The following is a 27173-nucleotide window of genomic DNA, read 5'->3' as shown; positions in this document are numbered from 1 at the left end:
GATTAAAATTATGATGTTGCTTAAGAATACTGAATATACCATGGACTGCCAGAAGAACAAACAAATCTGTCTTGAAGAAGTATAGCCAGAATGCTCCTTAGAATCAAGGAAAGTGAGACTTCTTCTCACTTACTTTGGACATATTATCAGGAAAGACCAGTCTTTGGAGAAGGACACCATGCCTAGTATAGTAGAGGGTTAGCAAAAAAGAGGAAGACCCTCAACGAGATGGACTGACACAATGGCTGCAAGAATGGGCTCAAACACAGCAATGACTGTGAGGATGGCGCAGGACTAGGTAGTGTTCAGTTCTGCTGTACAAGGGTCAGAACTCATGCTGTACATGAGTCAGAATCAACTCAAAAGCACTTAACAACACAACTCTGTCTCACGGTGGTTAGAAGTATATGTTTGGAGTAAAACCTAAGTGTTGACACCCAGGTCCTCCATGTAAGAATAGCTGGCTCTCCTTGGGCAACATAATCTCTCTGTGACCCAGTTCCTTCAACTGCAAAAGTGCGGACTGATTTATTAATTTATTCAACATATCCTACTATGTCCAGATTGAGCAATAATTACCTACTCTAAAAGGGTTTTAGAAAAAGTAAATAGGATAAAGTTACCCCCAAAAAGTACCTGATTAAAAACAATAACAAGGGTTGAGACTTTGGAATTCAATACTGGACTCAGATAAAATGACCCTAAGAGTGACATGTCAAACAACAGCAATGAAGTAAAACACCTAAGAGTTCATGTAACAACAAATATATAAGACTTTATGTTAGCGTACAGAAGGCTTCTACAAATGCAGACAGATCAAGTTTACAAAGTGGAAGAGCCAATGTCATCAAGAAATCAAGTCTCTACAAGTTAACTAACAAATTTAACACCATCCTAATAAAAATACTGAAAGACCAAACAATAGTTCAACTAGTAAAGAATATCTGCTTTGAGCATTGTGCTCTTTTAAGATCTATCTATATGGGATCAAACTGACAACAGCAACTGGAAAGATTAGATAGAAACCTTAAGGGGCAGTGAGTCTATGTTAATAGGGAAGGAACGACTCAGAAAAGGAGGGTGAGAATGGTTGCACAACTTGAAGAATATAATCAATGTCACTGAAATGGACATGTAGAAACTGTTGAATTGATGTATGTTTTGTGTATAGTCTCCACAACACCAACAACAAAAATAAATAACATTAAAAAAAAAAATACTGGCAGGTTTTTACTAGGAGGCGGTGGCACAGGGGCATCAATTTTAAAGATCATGTGGCAATGAAATAAGAATGGCCAGGAGTACTCAGAAAAAGAAGAGATTGGGGAAATAGTGCTACAGCTACAGATATAAAGAACATACTATTACAAAGCCTCAAAAATTAATGCAGGATGGGCCTGGTTATAAGAACGGATAGACCAGAGGAACCAAAGCTCCACAGATGATAGCTCCAAAGACACATGAGAATTTGGTTTATGATCTCAAGTCACTGGTGAAAAGGTAGTCCGTTCAATTCTTGGTTTGGGGACTACTGGGTAGCCACCAGAAAAAAAAAAAACAATGTTGGATCCATGCCTCATACTGTACCCCAAGATATATTCCAACTAGATAAAAAATTTAAACTTAGTATTTGATCAAAACCTTTTACAGGCATCTCCAGGTTACGAACAAGATCCACTCCTGTGTTTCTGAAGTCTTTAAGTCGAATCTGTAGGTAAGTCAGAATGGATACAAACAGTTCTTTTTTTTTGTTTGTTTATTGTTGTAGTTTAAGTGAAAGTTACATTTCAAGTTAGTCTCTTATACAAAAATTTATACATACATTGTTATGTGACCCTAATTGCTCTCCCTATACTGTGACTCCTTTCCACCCGATTTCCCACGTCCATTCAACCAGCTCCTAACCCCCTCTGCCTTCTCATCTCACCTCTGGACAGAAGCTGCCCGTTAAGTCTCACGTATCTACTTGAGCTAAGAAGCACACTCTTTACGAGAATCATTTTATGTCCTACAGTCCAGTCCAATCTTTGTCTAAAGAGCTGGCCTCGGGAATGGTTTCTGGGGTTCCTCCAGTCTCAGTCAGACCATTAAGACTGGTCTTTTTCTAGAATTTGAGTTCTGCACCCCACCTTTCTCCTGCTCTATCACGGACTCTCTGCTGTGTTCCCTGTCAGGGTGGTCATTGGTGGTAGCCGGGCACCATCTAGTTCTTCTGGTCTCAGGCTGATGAAGTCTCTGGTTTATGTGGCCCTTTCTGCCTCTTGGGCTAATACTTTCCTTGAGTCTTTGGTGTTTCTCATTCTCCTTTACTCCAGATGGTTGGAACCAATTGCAAACGGTTCTTATTTAGCTTTACTTTAGTGCAAGAAAAGGCTTGAAGCCTTTTCAATAATTTAAAAGCTGCATGTGCAGCAAGTGAAGTTGATTGTGATGAATCTGCTGTAATAGGAGTTGGTCTGGAGCCCTGGTGACACAGTGGTTAAAAGCTTGGCTGCTAACCAAAAGGTGGGCAGTTCAAATCCAACAGCCGCTCCTTGCAAACAGTTCTATTCTGTCTTATAGTGTCGCTATTGAGTTGGAATTGACTCGATGGCAACAGTTCAATGGTTTCAAAGTGAGGGCAAATTTACATAACATTAAAGGGCAAGTATGGGTTGTCCAGTGAGTCAATGAGATGTTTGTAATCTGTGGACTGCCTGTATTTGACTTCTAGAATGGCAGAGAATGAAAACCAACTTCAGTGGCACTTCTGAAACTGTGGATCAATGATCATGTGATTGTGGAGGTCATCATTATATACGATTAGCATAACAGCGTCATTAATACCAGCAAGTCATGTCATTCAGACTTATTGTTACTATCTGAGTATTTGTTCTCAAGTATAGGAAAACATCCTAGTTGTAACCTGAGTGAAAATTTCTTTCTATGTCGAAATTCTGTCAACTGATGTATACAAGCATATTTATTATTGTTAAGAATAAAATGCTACAATTAACTAATGACTGTGAAAGCTATTAATCTCATGTATTACTTCCTGAAAAGTTGGTCATTCCAATCCGCCCAGCAGTGCCATGAAAGAAAGGCCTGGCAATCTACTCCCATAACATTATAGCCATTGTATTGAGTTTATTTTAATGGTGGTGGAATGATTTCGATATGAATGAATGAAAAGGATAGCAAGAATGCTGCACGATCTGGAGAATGTAATCAATGTTACTGAATTGTACACGTAGAAATTGTTGAGATATCATATGCTTTGTTATGTATATTTCCAACACAACTAAAAAAAAAAAAAATTGCAGAATGCAAAAAAAAACCCACAAAAACAGATTACAGCCATTGAAAACCCTACAGAATCCAGCCTTTCTGGAGCCATGGAGGCTGAATGAACCCCCAAAACTATTGCCCTAAGATAATCTTTAAAACTAAAACCAAAAACATACAGAGAAGCCAGCACAACTTGACCAAGGCAAAGTCAGAGAAGCTTCAGACACATCCTAACTCCCATAGGGATCGAATTACTGGGCCGAGGGCTGGGGACCATGGTCTCCGGTGACTCCTAGCTCAATTGGCATAACACAGTTTATAAGGAAAACATTCTACATCCTACTTTTGTGAGTACTGTCTGGGGTCTTAAAAGCCTGTGAGCGGCCATCTAAGATATATCTACTGGTCCCACCCTATCTGGAGCAAGGGAGAATGAAGAAAATCAAAGACGCAAAGGAAAGATTAGTCCAAAGGACTAACGGACCACAACTACCACAGCCTCCACCAGAATGAGTCCAGATGCTGCCCGGCTACCACCACCAACTGCTCTGACAGGGATCACAATAGAGGGTCCCGGACAGAGCTGGAGAAAAATGTAGAACAAAATTCTAACTCAGAAAAAAAGACCAGACTTACTGGTCTGACAGAGACTGGAGAAACTCCGAGAGTATGGCCCTCGGACACCCTTTTAACTCAGCAATGAAATCACTCCTCAGGTTCACCCTTCAGCCAAAGATTAGACAGGCCCATAAAATAAACAATAATACATGTAGCTCAACCATGTATACAAGATTAAATGGGCACACCAGCCTAGGGGCAAGGACGAGAAGGAAGGAGCGGACAGGAAAGCTGGACGAATTGAAACGGGGAACCCAAGGTTGAGAAGGGTAGAGTGTTGACATGTTGTAGAGTTGGCAACCAATGTCACAAAACAGTATGTGTATTGTTTAATGGGAAACTAATCTGCTCTGTAAACCTTCATCTAAAGCACAATTTAAAAATATATATATACTGATGGTCCTGAAAAAAAAAACATAGTTCATAATGAAAATTTTCTGCATCCTACTTTGGTGAGTAGCGTCTGGGGTCTTAAAAGCTTGCAAGCAGCCATCTAAAATACATCTATTGGTCTCATCACATTTGGGGCTAAGGAGAATGAAGGAAACCAAAGATACGAGGAAAATATCAGTCCAAAGGACTAATGGACCACATGAACCATAGCCTCCACCAGCCTGAGCCCAGAAGAACTACATGGCGCCCAGCTACCACTACTGACCGGTCTGACAGGGATCACAATAGAGGGTGCTGGGCAGAGCAGGAGAAAAATGTAGAACAAAATGCAAATCCACAAAACAGACCAGACTTACTGGTCTGAGAGAGACTGGAAGGACCCCCGAAACTATGGTCCTGGACCCTCTGCTAATAAGAGCAGTCACACAGCTGGTGATGCTGAAAAATTATTGCTCTTGCAGTAGACTGCCAAATTTTCCAAATATAACTACTAAAATTTTATAATAAAATTGTAACTAATTAAAAATTCTTCTATGAAACTTCTGTATTCTAAAAGTCCACTCACTCTAATTCCATGATGGTGATGTGAGCCTCTACCTCATCTGATTTTAACACTCAATCAACTATTCAGCATTTGGCCAAAATGTGAATTAAATGCATCTTTAGGGGAAATAAAAAAAAAAAAGGGACTAAGAAAAGGAAGGAAAAGAAAACATGATACTAGAAGAAAATATATGCTAATTGTTTCATAAACCTCTGAGTGGAGAAACCCCTTCTAACTGTCACTGAAGCCCTGCAGAAGCCATAAAAGAAAACGGATATATTTGACTACACAGAAATAAAATAACTTCTGCACAGTGAAACATATGATAAGCAAAGCTGGAAGACAAATGGCAAACTGAGAAAATGTTTTCAACTAATATCACAAGTACATAAAAATCCCCCAGAACTCAATGAAACAAAACCCCAATAACCCAATTTTAAAATAGGGAAAGATAAACAGAGTTCATAGACAAGGAACTGAAACAGATCTTAAATATATAAACAGGAACTCAGGGCCACTCTTAATTCAGAAACACACCTATTTCTCACCTATTAGATTGCCAGAAATCCAAAGTTTGAAAATCACTGTGTTAATGAGGCTACCTAAAAACAGAGACTCACATACATAGCTAGTGGCAATACAAACGGGCACAAACCTACAGAGAGCCAGTCAGCATAACTATCAATATCGCACATGCACATACCCTTTGACTCAGCATGTCACTCCTGGGAATTTATCCTACAGAGATACATCTGAGCAAGGGTACGGTAATCACGAAAGCAAAGCTAATCATTGCAAAAGAATAGAAACACAGCACACAATCCACCAACTGAAAACCAAAACCAAACCCACTGCCATCGAGTTGATTCCAACTCATGGCAACCCTGTGTATTACAGAGTAGAACTTTTCCATAGGGTTTCCTCGTCTATAATCTTTACAGAGGCAGATTGCCGTGACTTTTTTGCGGCATAAGGACAAATACGTTTAACTGGTGTCCCAGAAAGAATGGAGAGAGAGAATGTGGCAGAAAAAAATGCTTGAAGAAATAATGATCAAAGTTAAATCTGGTGAAAGACATAAACATACAGACTCAAGAAGTTCAGCAGACCCCTATCAAGATAAATACAAATAATACCAGATCTAGCAAATCATAATGAAACTGCAGAAAAACAAAAATAAAGAGACAATGCTGAGAGCAGCCAGTACATGCAGGAGAATGACTAGCCCAATGACCACTAACCTCTGATCAGAAACAAGAAGACCAGGAGACAGTGGAACCACATCGTTAAAGTGCTGAAAGAAGCAATAACTGTCAATCCAGAATTCCAGTGAAAGTATTTGTAAGAATGAAGGCAATGGATTATCTAATACAATAACAAAAGCACAAACAGCAAAAGACAAAATAAATAAATGAGACCTCTTAAAAATCAAAAACTTTCGTTCATCAAAAGACTTTACCAAAAAAGAGAAAAGGCAAGCTACTGACAGGAAGAATATTTTTGGAAACCATATATCCAACAAGAATTTAATAACCAAAATATACATATAACTTCAAAAATTTAAAACAAAAAGACAACCCAATCATAAAATGAGCAAAGGAGCTGAATAGGCATTTCATCAAAGAGGACATTCAAACAGCCACCAAATACATGAAAAGATGCTCAATGTCGTTAGCCATCAGAGATGCAAATCAAAACCACTATGAGATGCCATTTCACTCCCGCTAGGATGGCTAAGATAAAAAAACAAAAAAACAGAATATAACAAATGTTGGCGAGGATGTGAGGAAATTGGAATGCTTATCAATTACTGGTGGGAAGGCAAAATGGTATAGCCTTTGCGGAAAACAGTGTGGCAGTTCCTCAAAAAGCTAAAAATAGAACTACCATATGACCCAGCAATTCCACTCCTAGGTATATCCCCAAAAGACTTGAAAGCAGACTCAAAAAGAGACTTGCAAGCAATGTTCACTGCAGTGCTAGTCACAACAGCCAAAAGGTGGAAACAACCTAAAAGCTCATCAACAAAGGAATGGAAAACAAAATGTAGTACCACACATATACAATGGGAATACTCCTCAGCCAACAGGAGAAATGAAGTCTTGATACATGCTACAGTATGGATGGAGCTTGAAGACATCATGCTGAGTGAAATAAGCCAATCACAGAAGGACAAATATTGTATGATCTCACTTATATAAAAAGACAAGAAAAGGCAAATGTACAGAAACCGAAGTTTATTAGTAGTTACCAGGGGTGGGAAGGAAAGGGAAAAGCGGAGTTAACAGTAATGGAAAAATCACATTGATTAAGGGTAGGGTTGCACAGCAGATTATTGTAACTGACGTTAATAAGTTGCACACCTGTTACAAGCTGAATAGGCAAAAAAAGAATACAGACAAAATAAAGAAATTTTCAGATTAAAAAAAAAAAAAAGGAGAATTAATTGCCAGCAGACCTGAACAAGAAATACTGAAGGAAGTCCTTCAAGCTGAAGGGAAATGATACCAGAAGGAAATTGGGATCTTCAGAAAGGAATGAAGTGTACCAGAAGTGGTAAATACGTGGACAAATATAGAAGACTATCTTTTTACCCCCTTAATTTCTTTAAAATGCATGTGACATCTTAAAGCAAAAAATTTAACATATTGTGGAGTTCTTAGCATTTGTAGATATACTGACAACTAGAGCATAGAATGGAAAAGGTAAATGAAAATATAAGGTTGAAAGGCTGTTAACAATTTGCAAGAAGTGATACAATATCAACACTAAGTAGACCGAAAAATAGAGGGTATACAGTAGATTCTCCTTATTCACAGTAGTTATGTTCTATAATGTTGCCTGGAATACCAAATTAGCAAGTACTGAACCATTCAGTGCTCTTAGGGGAAATACAGGCTAGGTTCCTGTGAGCTTACAGTCACAACCTTTTCATCTAGCGATCAATACATAACTTTGTTTGATGTGTGCTTCTGTTTAAAGACATCTTATTTAGTATCTATTGTTAAGTCATTAACACTGAACTCAAGGGCTGGCAGCACTGTAACTCAGGCCTGAACGAAGTTTATCAAACACACATATTTTCTCCATAAAGCATACCACAGCCTTCTTGTGCTTCGGGACACCAGACAGCACTTTAGCCCTATTACTGGGGGCCATTTTAAACAGAAATCACCAATGAAATGCACAAAAATGAGAAAAACATGGCACTAAATAAACTGTAAAAAGAAAAGGACACTTGTTTACAGTCGGAGAGCTGAAACAAGAAGGCAGAGTCTCGCTGCGTTTGACTTCAGCTGGGAATGTGTGCATCAAGCGACTGTTTTTCATCGCTCTGTGAGTGTCGTGAATGACCGCAAAAGCGCCAGAGTAGTGACCTGGGGGCTACGAACGCATTTTAGCGTAAGCATTGACTATACATTGTAATCCCTAAAGCGACCACTAGAAAAATAACGCAAGGAACTCTGGGGACAATGAAAACATTCCGTATCTTGATGTTAGTATGGGAAACATGAATGTATGCAGTTGTCAAAACTCCTCTAACTGCATACTTAAGATCTGCGCATTTCACTGCATATATATCTAAATAAAACATTACATATGTTTTTTTTTTAAGCGCCTGGTTCAGAGTAATTATTCAATAAATGTTAGCTATCATTATTATTTTGCTAAACCACAGAACATCAGTTTAAGAAATACTGTTCCTTGAACCTGCATCTTTCCTTCCTACCTTAGGGCCTTAGCACATGCTCTTCCTTCTGTCTGGAATGCTTTCACCATCTACTTTTCCACTGGATAATGCCTATTCAACCCTCTGACCTCAGCCTAACTAGCATTTCCTCTGGGAAGCCTTGCTTGACATTCTCCCACCAACAGCCAAGCAATTACATGCCCCGTAGCACCCCGGACTTCTAGCACTTATTTACCTATTGTTCATTTCCCCCGTGTAAGCTTCATAAGGGCACTGGTTTGTCTGCTCGCTGCTGGATTCTCTAAACTCAACACAGGTAACTAGTTACTGGGCAAAGAGTAAAGACAAAAGACTCCAAAACCGCCCTGAAACTACTGTCCTGAGGTAAACTTTAAAACAAACCCAAAATATCCCCTGAAGTCTTCTTAAGACCAAACAATAGTTAGCTTACCTAATAAAGAATGTCGGCCTTGAGCACTGTGCTTTTTTAAGATCTACCTATATAGGATCAAACTGACAACAGCAACTTGAAAGATTAGACAGGAACCTTAGAGGGCAGGGAGTTTATGTTACTGGGGGAAGAACAACTCAGCAAAAGAGACTGAGAATGGGTACACAACTCAAAGTGTGGGGATACGTGCCATTGAAATATGGCTACACCAGTGACAACTTCAGCCCCTCAAAGGCCCATATGCTGCACACAGCATGTTGAGACTTGTCACGACTTGTTTTTCCAAAACCTACTGTCCCGTTACTGATTGGTTTGTTTACCTGAAGTCCATTCTCCCTTGCCTGAAACTTACTGTTATTCACCCAAAGCCCATTGTTCTGTGATTTGATTCACTACTTGCTGTATTGACTATAAATAAACTCCTGGGACTGAAGCCAGGGTCGACTCTTTGGAGTGACCCTCCTTGGCCCCACTTCTCTGTAAGAGTTGTGTAGTTGGCTACCATTGCCGTTCCGACATCAAAGAACGTAATCGCTGTCACTGAATTGTACATGTAGAAACTGCTGAATCGGTGTATGTTTTGCTGTGTACATTCGCAACAGCAATAACTAAATAAAACTGGTTTTCTCCTTCCCAACGTACCGTTTTGCTCTCTCCAGGTCGTCATTGGCTTGCTCCAGCTCTCTGATGTATTTCTGCAACTGGTCTTTAATTGCTTTCGTCTGTGCGAGGTCATCCTCCAAGGCCGAGATCTGCCGGTAGCCTTCAGAATGCTGCATTTCAAACTTCTCCTGGAGGATAAAAGTGAAACCGAGTGAATGATTTCAGACTTCGCGGAGCTGTATTTCTCTCTTCCCCGTCGTCTCCTTACAAACACTCAGTTAATCCTGGAGCTTATATACTCCTGCTGTAATGGACATTTGTCAGTTTTAGCCACTGAGCACCCACTGCTCCTGCCCACACACATACCCCGCCAGCACCCTGATTTCTTTAGGGAATTTCTCTCTCCCTCACTGGTGAGTCTTTATGGGGCCACTCCTCCATCACACATGCTGAAGAGACCCCAGACTTCCTTTCCTGGCCTCCCACCACAGCCAGGAAGCAACCCTAAGCTCAGTCAACAGAACCTTCTCTCCTCAGACTTGGAATCTCGAGTGAGTGACGGGGAAAATGGAGGGATAACAGGTGGCAGTCATTCAAACCAGTCTCGTCCTGACCAACTGTTCCAACTATGTGTCCGTGTGCTTCCTGTCTGCAGCCCTCCCAGCACCTTGTTTCCTGCCCACTCCCAAGCCTGGTCCCCACAGCCTCTGGGTGACTGAGGAAGCACCCAACTATCTTCACTAGATCATTTTGTTTGGTGTCCAGAGTCTGTTTCTGTGACTTGCACCAAGAACCCGGCCAAAGAAAGCCACATACACCTCTCCAAGCCTCATCCATGAGGGCAATAATGATGTACTGCAGACGATTATCACTGAATTACAAAGACTTTGGTTGCTTGTACCTCACGTACTTAGTTTGACAACTGCTCTTTTTGATTCAGGATACTCCCTTACAACATGGGGGATTTACAAGGAACTTTTTGACCTCTAGGTTATTTAAAAACAAAAAAAAATAGAGGAGGAGGGAAGAAACTTATTACCAAAGGAAGCTTAATATAATTTGAATAGTACTTTCCAAAGGCCAGGAATAGTCCAGACGGTTTCTCAATGATTTGTGGCTGCCTATAGGGTCGCTATGAGTCAGAATCCATTTGACGGCAACAGGTTTGTTTTTTGTTTTTTTTTATTGTTGCAGCTAACATTTATTGCACGCTTACTCTGTGCCAGCCTCCAAGCTAAACACACTACATCTGTAATATCATTTAATCCCATTTCAGAGATGTGGAAACCGAGGCTCGGTTGCTTAGTTAGCCCAAAGTCAACTGCTAGCAAATGACTAGACTAAGATCAAACCCCAGCTACCTGAGCCCATGCTCTTAAAATATTTATGCTAACCTGCCCTAAAACCATTTCCATTCAGGCCACATAGGTATTGAAAACACACTCTTTCAATTCTGCTCCTGGTCTTCTTTCAAATTACTTTGCTTCATCAAACACCTTTCCTAGAGTCTACAAATATAAAACACTCACTTCCCAAAGGAAAAAGCTGAGGGTTTAATTTGAAAGTTAAAAAAAAAAAAGGAAACCTCTTCTTTCCTGCACCTTGTAAACAAAGGTGTTGTTAGAAACAGTCTGGATGCACTGGGGTGATGTCACCATGGCTAGGCCGGAGAGGCGTGGTGAGAGTCACCGTGAAAGAATGTCTGAGAACAAACAGATTACTGACAGGGTGAGCACAGGAGGCCATCCTGCACCCCCAGGCTGCTGGGTCCCTGTTGGTGCTCAGTTTCCTGGCTGTGAGCAGAACGTCTCCGCTTGGGCAAGCAGAGGCCGACCAGCCAGGGAGGCTGCACAGCAAACTCCCAGGTGTGGCTGTGATCACCTCACACCCTTGATTTGGAGGCATCTCCAGATAAAACAGGATACAGGCTCCTAGACCATTCACCTAAATTTAAATGCAGGTTCCAAGAGGATGCAGTTAACGGGCTTCTAGGCCTGCATGTGGACTCAAATGATCCCCTTTCAACTTGGGGACATGAAAAGCTGTTGCTGAAATGCTGTGCTTTCATTTGGGGCTAATTATAATAAGATGTCAGCTGATGGAAGTATCAATAGACACTCTGTTTGATGCCTTACAAGCTTTCTTATTCAACGGGTGATGAATAAGCCAGTTGGCATGAAGTCTATCTGAGCTGAATATGTTTCTCTTAGGTGACTAACAAATATGTGCTGGTGGCAGTGTACTCTTTATTCCAAGATATTTCCTCCCCCTGCCCTTTGCTCTGGGCTGCACGCATCTGCCAGGTGGTTGTAGTGAAGGTCTTCTGCAGGCTCTAGGGTTCAGGCTTAAAGCAGTTCATTACTTAGTAACTGCTTGCCACTTATTCAGCATCCATTAAGAGCATCCTATCCTCTCTAAGCTGTCAATCACACCACTGACCTTCATCCCACACAGCTTTCCATCACTGCGTTCCCTCAATTTGAGGCCTAGGATTCCTCATAGCCCATAGCAGGGTCAAATTCTCGTGCCTGCAGGGGTCAGGCTGATAACAAAATAAGTGAAGTGAGCCAGGTGCTGGGGTAAGGACAGCAAGGGGCTGTCAGAGGCCGCAGTGTCAGGGAGGTGAGCGAGGGAGGGGACAGTGGGGACTGTGTCAAACGAGAGGACACTTGCTCTGTCTCAGCCACCACTACTCAACATTGTATGGCTGGGGAAGACTGCTGTCTGGTGTGGCCAGCTCTTCCGATTCTCACGGGAAGTCAGAAATGCAGATTTTTAAGGGAAACCTCACAACTTTTAAATGTTGATATTAAACATTAAAAGTAAAAAAACAGTGAAGATGTAAATTTTACTATCAAAAGAAAAAACTAACCACTGCGCGCCAGTTAACGACAGGCAGGCTGAAGTATGCAGGGGGATTACACAGATGTCTCGACAGCAGCTAACAATAACAACTGCACACAGATGTCTGCAATTTAGTTTGAAATATATCAAGAAAAAACGACGGACTGATGGATGGACAGATACATAATAAAAAGTAAGTACAGTGAATGCTAGTGGTGAAGCTGAGGGGGTGAATATACAGGTGTTCATGGTAAAATTCTTTCAACTTTGCTGTGTGCTTGAAGACTCTCGTAATAAAACGTTGAAAAGAAAAGCCATTAAAAAGACAGTAAGGTCGGTTCACAGGCCAGAGCGACCCGTGGATGGCCAGTTTGTGAACGCTGGCCTACAACATCAGGTCGGAACGCCGCCATCCAGCTTTCCGGGTTTTCCTCACCCCTCCCCACTTCCCAATCCTCAGTCCTTCCGCGGGGCCCACATCTCCCCATGCGCTAGTGAAGCCCGACTTCCTGAGGCCACTTAGCACTCATTCCTGTCCATGTCTGAGACTGGTCCAGATTAACTCTTCAACGTCCAGGCACCAAACTGCTGATCCCCTCTCACACATGCCCCTCACTTTCACACGCCAGCTCGAGTTCCCACATCTCCTCCAGAAAGCCTTCTCCAAGCCGGGCAGCTCACTCTCTCTGAAGGATTCACGGTCAGGACTACGTCATTTAGCCTCACTTCCTGTGAGGTGGTCTTAGGTCTGTTTTCCCACGGCTCCTTTGGTATTTCTACCACACCCAGTCCCAGGTAGCCACGGCAGGGCCTTGCTCTTTCCCCCGGCTGCAAATCAAAAGTCACCTGGGAGCTTTGTTTAAAAAATAAAAAAGAGAGAGGCATTCAGACCTTGCCAGGGCCCCACCGAGACTTACTGAGAATCAGAATGGGGGAGGGGCGACTCAGGCACATCTGATGTTCATGAAGCTGGCCAGGTGCTCCTGGCTGGAGCAAGGCTGACAGCCACGTTTTCTAGGGCGCAATGCTGCTTAGTGATCAGCTGCTAAACCCTAGAGAACATATAAAGGGTCCAGTCTTTACCTTCAGAGCAGAGGTTCTCTAGACCCTTGGCAATGTCTGAACGCATTTTTGGTTGCCACAACTGGGATTAAAAAAAAAAAAAAAAAAACCAATCCCGTTGCCAACGAGTTGATTCCAGCTCATAGCAACCCTACAGGACAGAGCAGAACTGCCCCACAGCGTTTCCAAGGAGCGCCTGGTGGATTCAAACTGCCGACCTTTTGGTTACCAGCCGAAGCACTTAACCACTACACCATGATAGGGGGTGCTATTGACATCTAGTAGGTAAAGGCTAGGGATGCTACTAAACATCTTAGAATGCACAAGACAGCCCTCTAAAATGGAGAGTGCTCCAGTCACAAATGTGAATAAATGCTGAGAAACCTGCTCTAGACCAGCACTGTCCAACATAGCTTTCTGGGATAATGGAAATGTTCTATAATCCCTCGGTCCCATGCCGATACCCACTCGCCACATGTGGCTACTGAGCACCTAAAATGTGGCTAGTGCGACTGAGAAACTAAATTTTCGATTTATGTAAATTTAATTAAATTTAAGTTTAAAAACCCCTACAATGATCAACAATTCTAGTAACATTCCATACTCTGAAAATGCCTGCCTTCCACTTACCTTGTAGACAAAGCTGCGGCAACACGTGCGTGACTTGCTTCTCACAGCCCCTGCCATCACAGGCTGTAAAGAGCCCGACTCCCACCTCCATCCACCACCCTGTAGGTGGGAGTGAGCCCAGAGGCACAGCCCCTCCCTCTACAGAGCTGTCCGACCACAGCGCACGTCCATGGTGGAAACCTGTCTCTGCCTGCGTCCACTGCCTTCTGCCCCCTCACCTTGATGCTTTCTAGCTCCAACCGGAGGCGGTTATTTTCTGACAGGAGGTCCCTGTTCCTGGTTTCCATTTGTTGCAGCTGTGTCTCCAATTCAGCTTCATATTCTCGGCTTCCCTCTTGGAATTCTCGCAGTTCTTCTTGAGTATTCTCTGCCCTATAGCAGAATTCCCAAACATAAAATCATTTATTGAGTACTTAGGTGTGCTGGGCAACGTGCCTCTAATGTGGATCATCTCTTCATTCAACTACCTTCTGAGGCTGAAACCATCCATCATCATCCCCATTTTACAGATGAGAAGGTGAGGCTGAGACAAGATGACTGACTTGTCTAAAGATCACACAAGTAGTAGGAAACAGAGTTGGGACCTAAACCCAGTTTTGCCTGACTCCAAAGCCATTTCTTAACCAATTCACTATTCATTAATTTATTCATTCAACATACACTTTTTGAGCCCAATATGTAGTAAACACACTTTGGATTTTGCATCCTCTGCAGATTTTTTTTAAAGTAAAAAGCCAGTTGCTGTCAATGCCGACTTATGGCAACCCAACATGTGTTAGTGTAGAACTGTGCTCTATAGGGATTTCAATGGCTGATTTTCCAAAAGCAGATCACCAGGATTTTCTTCCAAGGTGCCTCTGGGTGGACTTGAACCTCCAACCTTTTTAGCTAACAGCCAAGCACATAACCATTTGCACCATCCCAGAACTCCTTATTCATAATTAAATCTCTAGAAATAAGAAATAATCTAAATGTTCACTTATTATATCACTAGAATCTGCTGCCCATCCCAAGCCCTCATTTCTAGTTCCCTCTTTTTTAGTGAAAATATACACAGCAGAATATGCATCCATTCAACAATTTCTACACGTACATTTCAATGAAACTGGTTACATTCTTCACACGGTGTCATCATTCTCGCTATTTCTACCCATATTCTTTCACCACTATTGACTTATATTTACTATCCCCTAAACTTGTCATCTAGGAGCTCTGGTGGCACAGTGGTTAAAGTGCTTGGTAGCTAACCAAAAGGCTGGCAGTTCAAACCCACCAGCTGCTCCACAGGAGAAAGAAGTGGCAGTGTGCTTCTGTAAAGATTACAGCCTTGGAAACCCTATGGGGCAGTTCTACTCTGTCCTACAGAGTCACTATGAGTCAGAATCGACTCAATGGCAGTGGGTAAACTTCTCATCTAAGGAGCCCTAGTGGCGCAGTGGTTAAGCATTTGGCTGCTAACGGAAAGGTTGGTGGTTCGAACCCACCAGCTGCTCTGTGGGAGAAAGATGTGGCAGTCTGCTTCCCTAAAGACTACAGCCTTGGAAACCCTATGGGGAAGTTCTACCCTGTCCTATAGGGTCGCTATGAGTTGGAATTGACTCGACGGCAATGGATTTTCGTTTTAAACTTCTCATCTATGTTCTAGTTACTGTTGTCAATTTGATCTCATATAAATAATTTTTTAATTTGATCTCATGTAAATAATTCTTTAAAGGAATGCAATGCTCAAGCAAACATTTTTTACTAATTTAGCTACACTGTTGTTTAAAGACGACTTCAGGAGATAGCTTCAGTTCAAACTTTAAAGATTTTCTCAGGGCAATAGGTTCAGGGATTTCTCCATGGATCCAGTAGGTCTGGATTCTGTAAGAATTGGAAATGCTGTTCTACTTTTTTTCCCCTTTTGATCAGGATTCATCTACTGAGTCCTTGATCAAAATGTTTAGTGCTGGAAGCTGGGCACCATCCAGTTCTTCTGGTCTCATGACAAAGAAGACAGTAGTTCATGTAGGCAGTTAGACCTGCAATCCACTTCCTTCTCCTACTCCTGGTCACCTTCTTCCTCTGCTGCTCCAGGCTAATAGAGAATAACCATATCTTGGATGGCTGCTGGCAAGCTTTCAAGATCCCAGGCACTACTCACTGAACTAGGAGGTAGAACAGAAACTTTAAAAACGATGTTAGGCCAATTGACTAGACAGTCCCATGAAACCATGACTCTAATCCTTCGAACTAAGAGAACTAATCCCATGAGCCCATGAGGTGTTTGGTTGTACCTAAGTAGCATCAGCCAACTGCAGCCTCTTTTTTTTGGTTGCTGTTGCAAATTTATATATAATACAACATTAGCCGTTTTGCCCTTTTTCTGTTGTACAACGTAATGATACCAGTTACATCAGTCAAGTTGTATAACCATTACCCTTAATCAATGCCAATCTTCCCATCACCATGGACATATGCTCACTACCCAGAGAATGATTCCCTCTCTCCCTCCCCCTCCTGCCCTTGGTAACCACTAATGACCACTGGTGTCTCCATATTTACCTATTCTTGTCATTTCATATACAGGAGGTCATACAGTACACCTATGTTCACTGCAGCATTGTTCACAATAGCAAAATGGTGGAAACAATCCATATGCCCATCAAAAGACGAATGGATAAACAAAATGTGGTACGTACATAAAATGGAACACAATTCAGCAATGAAAAAAAAATGAAGTCCAGATACACGCTATAGCATGAATGAATCTCAAAGACATTACACTGAGTGGAATAAGTCAATCACAAATACTATACAACCTCACTTAAATGAAATGACAAAAATAGGTAAACACATAGAAACCATTTCTAGTTTGTTGATCCTGAAAATCCAAGGGTCTTTTTTTTTTTTTTTTATTGTACTTCAGGTGAAGGCTTATAGAACAAATAGTTTCTCATGAAACAGTAGTACACATATTGTTTTATGACATTGGTTAACAACCCCACAACATGTCAACCCTCTAACTTCTCAACCTTATTTTTGGTGAAAATACACATAGCCAAAGATACACCATTTCAAAAATGTCTACATGCACAGTTCAGTGACACTGACTATGCTCTTCGAATTGTGCTGTTACTCTCATTTAAGATGAAGGCTTATAGAACAAAGTAAGTTTCTCATTTAACAGTTACTACAAATGTTGCCCTATGACAGTGGTTAAGAATCTCACAACACATCAATACTATCCTTACTCAACCTTGGGTTCCCTATCACCAGCTTCCTTGTCCCCTTCTGCCTTCCGGTCAAGGGCCATTTTTTGATCCAGCCCCTGTTTACAGCCCCTCCCCCCACCAGAGGTGACCTCTGTCCTGACTTTGGAGACAACCATCTCCTCAGTTTGTTTTTTTTTCTTCTTTAGTTTTACTAACTCTGTGCACATTCCTAAACAACATGGTTGAGTTTCGCTTACTTTGAAATTTTTTTTAATTGTACTTTAGATGAAGCTTTACAGAACTAGCTTCTCATTGAACAGTTAGTACACATATTGTTTTATGACATTGGTTAACAACCCCAAGACATGTCAACACTCTCCCCTTCTTGACCTTGGGTTCCCTATTATTAGCTTTCCCGTCCCCTCCTGCCTTCTAGTCCTTGCCCTTGGGCTGTTGTGCCCCATTAGTCTTGTCTGTTTTATGGGGCTGTCTAATCTTTGGATGAAGGGTGAACCTCAGGAGTGACTTCATTACTGAGCTAAAAGGGTGTCCAGGGCCATACTCTCAGAGTTTCTCCAGTCTCTGTCAGGCCAGTAAGTCTGGTCTTTTTTTGTGTTAGAATTTTATTCTACATTTTTCTCCAGCTCTGTCTGGGACCCTCTGTTGTGATCCCTGTTAGAGCAGTCAGTGGTGGCAGCGAGGCACCATGTAGCTGTACTGGATTCAGTCTGATGGAGGCCGTGGTAGTTGTGGTCCATTAGTCCTTTGTTAATTGGCGGTTTAGATCAATGTAATCACATTCTATATATTCTTTTCATATCTGGTTTCTTTCACTCGACATTATGTTTTCTGAGATTCAACTATGCTACAGAATTCATTTTATTTTATTGCTGTATAGAATTCAGCCATATAAATATACTAAAATCTATTCATTTATTCTATTGATAAACCACCCAAACTTACTTTTCTTTTAAATAAAAATAACTTGATTATTTTTTCTGAAAATAAATAAGTCCAAGGGTCATTTTTTTAAAATACTAATTATCTTTAAGTCAAACTAAATATAAAGAAATTAGAAGGACTAGAATAAGACCTTCATGTATAGATTATAGAGTCCATGAGAGAGCAAAAGAAACAATGCTGAACACACGCATGCACAGCCACTACTCCCAGGTACGGGTACTAAAACACCAGTTGTGGTTGTTCCTTTCCAGCACCATCTATTTTCCAGGCACAGGGAAAAGTTCGTTCCCCGTACACTAAGGACTGACCAGATATGGAATCTGGGAACTGACAAAACCCTACCAGAAAATAAGACGGGAAGAAGCATAGTATCATGGCTAGGAGCACAGGCTTTGCAGTTCAAATTCTAGCTCTGCCACTTTCCAGCTTTGTGGCCTTGGGCATGGTTTCCTCATCTGTAAAATGAGGTGATAACAGTTTCTTCACAGGAGCTTGTGAGATTAACTTAGAATGTATGTCAAGCCCTGAATGGTGCCCAGCTTAAATGGTTGCTTCTATCATCACAGGAAGAAACAGCAGAGGGGACTTTGGAGAACTGACCTCTGCTTGTAGGTCATAGCCAGATCTTTCCAGTAGTTAGCTTCTTCCTCCTCAGAGCTGAAAGTCTTCTTTCCAGAGTCCTCCATTGTGAAACAGGGAAGAGATCTACTCTTCTTATGGCATGGTGTCTATGAGAAGAGGTTTTAAAATTATTACCCAAAAAACCTGTTGGTGTCGAGTCGATTCCAAGTCATAGTGACTCTATAGGACAGGGTAGAACTGCCCCCGTAGAGTTTCCAAGGCTGTAATTTTTCTGGAAGCAGACTGCTACATCTTTCTCCCCCGGAGCAGCTGGTGGGTTCAAACTGCTGACCTTTCAGTTAGCAGCCGAGCGCTTAACCAGTGTGCTAAATAGCTGTTCTTTAATGGAAAAAAAAAAAAATCCCCAAATGTTATGCTAGATTAAATGATAAAACATTGCCAAAAAGCTAAAACAAAACCCAAACAAAACACGGCCCATCACCTGTTATAAACTATGGATTAGTATCAAGGCTTATGTACACATCACTCCACAAATACTTACTAAGCAACTATTATAAAGCCCAGGGATCCAAATAAGATTGCCTCCAAGGTTCTCCCTCCCCGCAAGGGAGCTCTCAGTCTGGTGGGGGAGATATGAATAACAATGTAAATGATTATAAAACTACATGGTGAGTAGAGCAATAGGAATACCCACAGGACATTGACATACAGTAAATTGCACATATTTACAGCGTACAATTTGGTGAGGTTTAGCATATGTATACACCTGAGAAACCACAACCACAAGGAAGATAAACACGTCTATCACCTCACAGGTCCAGAACTCAACCTGTGTGAGTCCCTGGGTGGCTAGACTACGAACCGAAAGGTTTGCCATTCGAACACACCAAGAAGTGTCTCAAAAGAAAAGCCTGGTGAACTGCTTCTGAAAGGCTGCAGCCTTGAAAACCCTACGGAGTGCAGTCTGACTGCACACAAGGGGTTGCCGTCAGTCAAAACTTGCTCAACAGCAATAGGTTTGGTTTTTTTGAACCCAACCTGAGAGTCAAGGAAGGCTTCCTAGACAAGAGTGATGCCTTGAGCTGCAGCCTAGTGAGCCTGAATGCGAAGGCGGGTGAAAGGTGGGGAAAGCGCACGCTAGGCAGAGGGAGGAAGCGAGAGCAGTCAGGCCTGTGGGGCAGCCGGAGCAAGCCTGGCAGGTTGGGGTTTAAAGTTGAGGAGGGGAGAGGAAAGAGCCAGAGCTGGGCAGGTTCAAACAGAGGGGCTGAATCAATGAGGGCCGAGGGCCGTCTGACCCGCTGAGGAACTGAGCGGCATCGGGGAGCCACGGGAAAATGTTGAGGAGAGTGACATGCTGGGTTTTGCTTATATAGCTCACTCCAGGCAGTGGCTGGGCAGGGGAGGGACAAGGCTAAGGCTTTTGCAGCAATCCAGGAAAGAAAGGAAAGGGGCCTGAATTAGGAAGTAGAAATGTGGATGGAAGCAGAAGAAATGAATCCCAAAAGTATTTAGGAGACAAAACTACCAGGATCTGGTGATGTATTACATTTGGGGGGAGAAGGACAAAAAAGAGGCAAGGGCATCTCCTGGGGTTCTAGCTTAGGTAACTGGGTGCACCACCCCATCCCCATCCCCAGGGATGAAGCATATCAGAAGGAAAACCAATGAGGGGAAGATAATGAACCTAGCTCTGGACATTTTTAGCGTGACATGCCCACAGCACAGCCAGATGTAGTATTTCATCTGAAACTCAGGAATGAAGTCTGGGCTAGCAATACAGATTTGGGAGTCCCAAGTTCAGTGATGGAACCATTTGAGAATTGAAAGAGAACTAATTTAAGGATCTGTGAGGAATGCCAATATTTGAAAGGTGGGCAGAGAAAGAAACAGCAATCAAAGCAGCAAATAAGAAACAGAGTGAGAGAGATGAGAACCAGGAAGAGAAAGCTACCCTGGGAGCTTCCAGGAGACAAAAGGGGAGCGTTTTACAGTATCAAGGATGCAGCCGAGAAACTGCTAAGATAAGAACTGGAAAGTATCTGTGAGACTTGGGGAAATGTCGGTCACTGGTGATCTGAGAAGAGCCCTGGTGGCATATGGTTAAGTGTTCGCCTGCTAACTGAAGGCTCGGCAGTTGGAACCCACCAGCGGCTCCAAAGGAGAAAGACGTGGCAGTCTGCTTCTGTAAAGATGACAGCCTTGGAAACCCTATGGGGCAGTTCTAGCCTGTCCTGTAGAGTGGCTATGAGCCAGAATTGACTCGACAGCAATGGGTTTGGGTTTGGGTTTGGTGATATGAGCAAGCATGGTTTCGACAGTGGAGCAGGGGAATAAACTGGGTGGAGGAGTAACTGGGAAGTGAGGAAGAGGAAGCAGACAGGATTCTGAAGAACTCAATGCGAGAAGAGAAGGGACAGAGGGTGGAGTGGTAAGGGCCTTGGGCTGCTGTGGCCTTCGAGATGTTTCAGAGCAGAAGTTAGGGAAGCAAATTTATATTAACAGCTGGGTTAATGGTTTGTAGACTCCCTGCAGATAGATACTCTTTGGGTGTTAATAGCTTATTTTCTGAGTTTTTGTTTGAGGCTCCAAGCTTGTCAAAAGTTCATTAAACCTGTTGCTATCGAGTTGATTCCACCTCATAGGACCCAAATAAGACCTATCCAGGGTCCTTCCCTCTCCTCAAAGGAGCTCACAGTCTGTGCATATTCATGAGGACAAAAGAATGAACATAACCTATCACTTTGCAAGATATAACCAACAGTTTTTAAGCAGCTGTATTTTTGGTTAAAAATACAAATTAGGCCAGATACGTTAATGTCAACATAGAAAAAAATCACCCACTTCCAGATCCCTGGAAGGGAGTCACCAAGAGTCAGAAACCACTCAAGGCACCTAACAACCACCATCACCCACTAAGCACAGCACTTATCGATCGCTCTATATTTGTTAGCACCTGTATTCACATTTTCTCTCCTAACTTTTCACCCTTCCCTAATTCTGAGAAAATATGCCATCCCACCACCCGCTCACCCATTCTGGGGAACAGTCTCTCTGAAAGTTTTATCAAAGCAGAGATGCTTTCTAGCTGTTGATTTGTTGATTTTTACAGTCTTGCATCCATTCTTCTATCTTCTATAACAGCACCCCAATATTCCCTTGGGAAAACCCATCCTACTCTCATTCCCTGCAGTTCAAATGGATCTGGCACCATCCTCTAGATCTGGGAGTTGATTTAAGACTATGAGAGCTGATCAATTCTCTTTCTTGGTTATACCAGTTAAAACTGGATTTATTCCACAAGAAAATCCTAATTAACATACGCAGTAAATGATCTCATTTGGTGAAAGTAAAGAAGGGCTGAGTACCTAGAGTGTCAATAGCAGTAATGAACATGGTGAGGGGCAGGGGTACACCTGAGGTTTGGGAAAAGATCATGTACAACATCCAACATAATCAGTCCCCTGCCTACTTCTCCAAATATTTCCTACCCTGCTGCCCCGCACTTGCGTATGCTGCAGCCACACTGCCTTCACTGTTTCATGAACACACGAAGCTTGCTCCCACCTCAGGGCCTTTGCACTTACTGTTCTCTCTGCCTGGAGTGCTTTTCCTCCAGATCTTTGCCCAGCAGGTTTCTTGCCATTCAGATCTACACTGAGATGTCTTCCCCAAAGAGATCTTATTTGAATATCCTATTGAATATTCCCTCTAGCCCTTCGTTATCACATTAACTGTTCTGTTTTATTCAAAGAACTTCATACTATTTCACCACTTTATGAGTTTTGTTTTTATCTTCCCCACTGGAACGTAAGTTTCTGGGTACAGGGACCTTCTCTGTCTTGCCTTTGTAATCCCCAATGCCTAGAACAGTACTTGGCATATAAAAAGCACTCAATAAATGCTTGTTGTTATTGTTAGCCACAATCAAGTCAGCCCCCAACTCATGGGGACCCCATGCACAATGGAAAGAAAACACTGCCTGGTCCTGCACCATCCCCATGATCGGCTGCAGATCAGACTATTGTGGTCCAGAGTTTTCACTGGCTTATTTTCAGAAGTAGATCTCCAGGCCTTTCTTCCCAGTTAATCTTAGTCTGGAAGCTCCACTGAAACTTATCTGGCATCATAGCAACATGCAAGTAAGCCTCCACTGATAGTCAGGTGGTGGCTGAGCATGAGATGCATTGGCTGGGAATTGAACCCAGGTCATCTCCCACAGGGAAGGCAAGAATTCTTCCACTGAACCACCACTGCCCCCAAATGCTTGTTGAGTAAATGAAAACCAAACCCACTGCTGTCGAGTTGATTCTGACTCAGAGAGACCCCACAGGACAGAGTAGAGCTGCCTCATAAGGTTTCCAAGGAGTGGCTGGTAGATTCGAACTGCCGACCTTCTGGTTAGCAGCTGAGCTCTTAACCACTGTGCCATCAGGGCTCCAAACGAAAACAGGGCGAGATAAGGATTGTTTACTAGGTGGAAGGGGATATGAGGTCAAGGAAAGGCAGGAAGGAGGGCCTGAGGAAAGAAAAAAGAGAAAGGTTAAAAGAGGAAAAAGGAAACAGACTCTTGGAAGGTTAGCTTATATCTGTAAATCCTTAACAAACTTATCAGAGAGAACTGATGGAGAAGGCTAGGATAGTGATTCCTAACTCTTTCTCCCCCAGCACCTGAGCAATATCTTGTTAATGAGAAAGGGTTAGAGGAGGATACTAGGTTGAGAGCTCCCTCTCCCAGGCTGACATGACAAAGAGTATCTGGTTGCGTTTCTAGAGTTTAATAACCCTCATAGCATACATTTATGACAGGTAACCTTTAGAAAAAACCCATTGATGGTGAGTCAGTTTCGACTCATAGCGACCCTATAGGACAGAAGAGAACTGCCCCATAGTTTCCAAGGAGCAGCTAGTGGATTTGAACTACTGACCTTTTGGTTAGCAGCCGAGCTCTTCACCACCACGCTACCAAGGCTCCAACCTTTAGAAAAGAGCTTCTTAAAACATGGTTATCTTGGCCAGTGAGGTTGAAAACTCAATCCCTAGAAAAGAAATGAATCAGATGTTTTGGAAGTGCTTCCATCTGGGTGAGGTTCTAATTACAACCAGGCTGATGGGAAGAATCTGGTTCTGGACTTCAGGGACTGGGGAAAAACTAAGCAGAGACCTGGACGTAGGTCACAGCCTGCAAAGAACAAAAACCACAGGCATGACATTTAAATCAAAAACCCTTGCATTTTAAAAACAACCCTCGGGGAAGAGAAAAAATGTGCTAGTGGCAAAGAAGGAAAAAGTAACAGCTGTACCTTACTTTGTTAAGAAACAGCGATCTCAAAAATTGAAGATTTTTCCTTCGCCATTTGAAAATGTCTCAGAAAGTTCTAGCACGCACAACTCTGTCTCAGGAAGGAGACAAAATGACTTGAAAACAGTCCCTTCTTCCAGCCTTACTTACTGAATTTCATCATCACCTTCTATTTGCTGTGTGCTGAGCACTTAACACAGTGTTTTCAAACATTATCCTCTTTAAGCCATCCAACTGTAAGAGTTGTAGGTAGGCAAGGCAATCACTCAGTTTCTTAGAAGTAGAAGCACTGTATGCCTTCATGAACGCAAGTGGGCAGCAGAGGCAAACCAGAACCCAAGCACAGGGGTCTCTGAACTCAAGTCCAATGTATTCCTGGGGTTGCAAACCAAGCAACTGGAGGTCACGCTCACACTTGCTCATTTTGTCTGTACTGTCTTTTAAAAGGCAGGTGTCAGTGCTTGGTCAGTATACAGCTTTTACACCATTTCAAAAAGAAGCTCCAGTGGCACAGTGGTTAAGCGCTTGGCTGCTAACTGAAAGGCTGACAGTTCGAGCCCACTAGCTGCTCAGCGGAAGAAAGATGTGGCAGTCTGCTTCTGAAAAGATTAAAAAAAAAAAACCCTTGCCATCAAGTCAATTCCGACTCATAGTGACCCTAAAGGACAGAGCAGAACTGCCCCAGAAGGTTTCCAAGGGGCGCTTGGTGGATTCGAATTGCCAACCTTTTGGTTAGCAGCCGTAGCTCTTAACCGCTACGCCACCAGGGTCTCCCCATAAAGATTACAGCCTTGGAAACCCTCTGAGGCAGTTCTACACTGTCCTGTAGGGTCTCTATGAGTCAGAACCGACTCGATGGCAATGGGCTTGGTTTTGGTCATCTCAAAAAGGGATGCTGCACGCATGTATTTTATCTGCAGTACCCCTGCTGGAATCTGGCCTCCTCGCTTGTGTTCTCAATACACCCTTCATGCCATCATGCCACAGCAGCTCTGTGGACGAATCTGATGGGCACCTCAAATATACCTGCTACAGTAGGCAAGGAAGAACAAGCGGTTCAAAAAGTACCTATTTTGCATAAATTAGATCTATACCTCCTACAAAAATGTCTCAACTTTTTTTTTTTCTTTTGCATGTTTTAAAAATCAGCCAATGAAAGCCCTATGGTCCCATCCCCTTGTGCATGGGGTCACCATGAGTCAGGGACCTCTCAAGGTGCCAACAACACACTATGATATAACCTAACAGAAAGTGTATCTAGCAACACACCTGAGACACACGCCTCCAGTTTGAAAACACTAAAGAAAACAAAGCAATCTCTTTCAGCTTTCCTCTGAGTGAAGAAAGCCAGCACAGCTGGACAGGAACAATACAAACATATAACCCAGCAGGAATTAATTCAACACCCTTCTCCACCCCAACCCCATATCCTTCCCAATGAAAACAAATGGAAGAGCCTGAGGGAAAGGGAAGGCGAGAAAGAAGTTGCCAAATGTCAGCACATGCTCCAACGATGTCTACGCCATGACGCAGGCTTTGCATTTTGCAGAAGTGACATCACTGGGGCAAATTCAGTCAAGAGTCAGCAAGTCTGGCTTCTGGCTTTGTGCTTTCAAAGTCTACTATGACCTACCTACCGAAAAAACTTAGGCAGGCATGCAAGGACATATGCTCAAGGATGTACAGCATCAATCACTAATGTAGAAAACTGGAGAGATCTCAATATCAACAGATGACTGATTAAACCCATGACTGGGAAACCATGTAGTTGTCAAAAAGAACAATTACTACAGACTAATGTGGAAGAAAATTCATAATATGTTAAGAAAGGAAAAAACTAAGTTGTAAGGTAGGTAGGGTATGATCCCCTTTTTGGTTACAAATACACCTCCCTCACTGTGTACAAGAATAGAAAAGGGTCTGGAAGGACACATCAGAATAAGGGTAAAGCAAGCACTGAGATGAGAACTTGTACTTGGACACACTTCTCCACCGTATAAACTTTTTTTTTTTTAATTGTGCTTTAGATGAAGGTTTACAGAGCAAATTAGTTTCTCATTAAACAATTAATACACATATTGTTTTGTGACATTGGCTGCCAACCCCATGACATGTCAACACTCTCCCCTTCTAGACTTTGGGTTCCCTAATACCAGCTTTCCTGTTCCCTTCTGCCTTCTCGTCCTTGCCCCTGGGTTGGTGTGCCCATTTAGTCTCGTTTTGTTTTATGGGCCTATCTAATCTTTGGCTGAAGGGTGAACCTCAGGAGTGGCTTCAGTACCGAGTTAAAAGGGTGTCCGGGGGCCATACTGTTGGGGTTTCTCCAGTCTTTGTCGGACCAGTAAGTCTGGTCTTTTTTTCTGAGTTAGCATTTTGTTCTACGTTTTTCTCCAGCTCTGTTGGAAACCCTCTATTGCGATCCCTGCCAGAGCAGTTGGTGGTGGTAGGCAGGCACCATCTACTTGTACCTGATTCAGTCTGGTGGAGGCTGTGGTCCACTAGTCCTTTGGACTAATCTTTCCCTTGTGTCTTTGGTTTTCTTCATTCTCCCTTAAACTATTTTTTTTAGTAAGCATATATTGCTTGTGAAATTTTAAAAAGCTTAAACTTGGGGGAAGAAAACAGTAGCTATTATTCCTGAATATTTTATTCTACTGAACCAAAATCCAAAGGAAAAAACTTTCTCACTGTGATTCCGCCCACCCAATCCCTTTTCAAATATTTCCCAAACACCTACTAAGTGCTAAGGACTGCTGAAAAAGGTAGGGAAAAAAAGCACCTACAACACAGTACTTGGTGAACTGCCAACACAGACTTTCTGAAAACAGAAGTGCTCATGTTAGGAAATAATCCTGTGAAGAAAGGGAGCGTAATCTCTCTGGCTCACACATTCTCAGGCAAAAGAACACACTTTGGAAACAAAAATAACATCGTAACAGAATAACGCAAGTTAAAGAATTATTATCCAAAATGGGATAAAATACACAAATCATAGGCCTCTGAGATTTCAGGGGCATGGACCATGGGCATCT

The 27173-nt window shown here is 42.5% G+C and overlaps 1 protein-coding gene across 5 annotated transcripts in view; it reads right to left on the bottom strand.

Moving 5' to 3' along the window:
* Positions 1–27173, bottom strand: part of NDE1 (nudE neurodevelopment protein 1) — a 43620-nt gene that overhangs the window by 15160 nt on the left and 1287 nt on the right. The window contains exons 2-6 of one of the 5 annotated variants that reach the window (XM_023728496.1): positions 23768–23878; positions 19384–19461; positions 18861–18988; positions 14322–14475; positions 9607–9755 (exon numbers count right to left, since the gene is read on the bottom strand). In XM_023728496.1, coding sequence (XP_023584264.1) covers positions 9607–9755; positions 14322–14475; positions 18861–18946 — 389 coding nt within the window. In that variant the 5' untranslated portion in view covers positions 18947–18988; positions 19384–19461; positions 23768–23878. Of the gene's footprint in view, positions 1–9606; positions 9756–14321; positions 14476–18860; positions 18989–19383; positions 19462–23767; positions 23879–24866; positions 24878–27173 lie in introns of those variants that run through there. The other 4 variants (XM_023728497.1, XM_023728495.1, XM_004373280.2 and 1 more) reach the window with 4 other exon arrangements.

Source organism: Trichechus manatus, unplaced genomic scaffold (genome assembly GCF_000243295.1).
Source record: "Trichechus manatus latirostris isolate Lorelei unplaced genomic scaffold, TriManLat1.0 scaffold00024, whole genome shotgun sequence".
NCBI classification, from domain to species: Eukaryota; Metazoa; Chordata; class Mammalia; order Sirenia; family Trichechidae; genus Trichechus; species Trichechus manatus.
The sequence above is the reverse complement of the archived record's forward strand: the minus strand, read 5'-3'. Positions and strand labels throughout refer to the sequence as shown.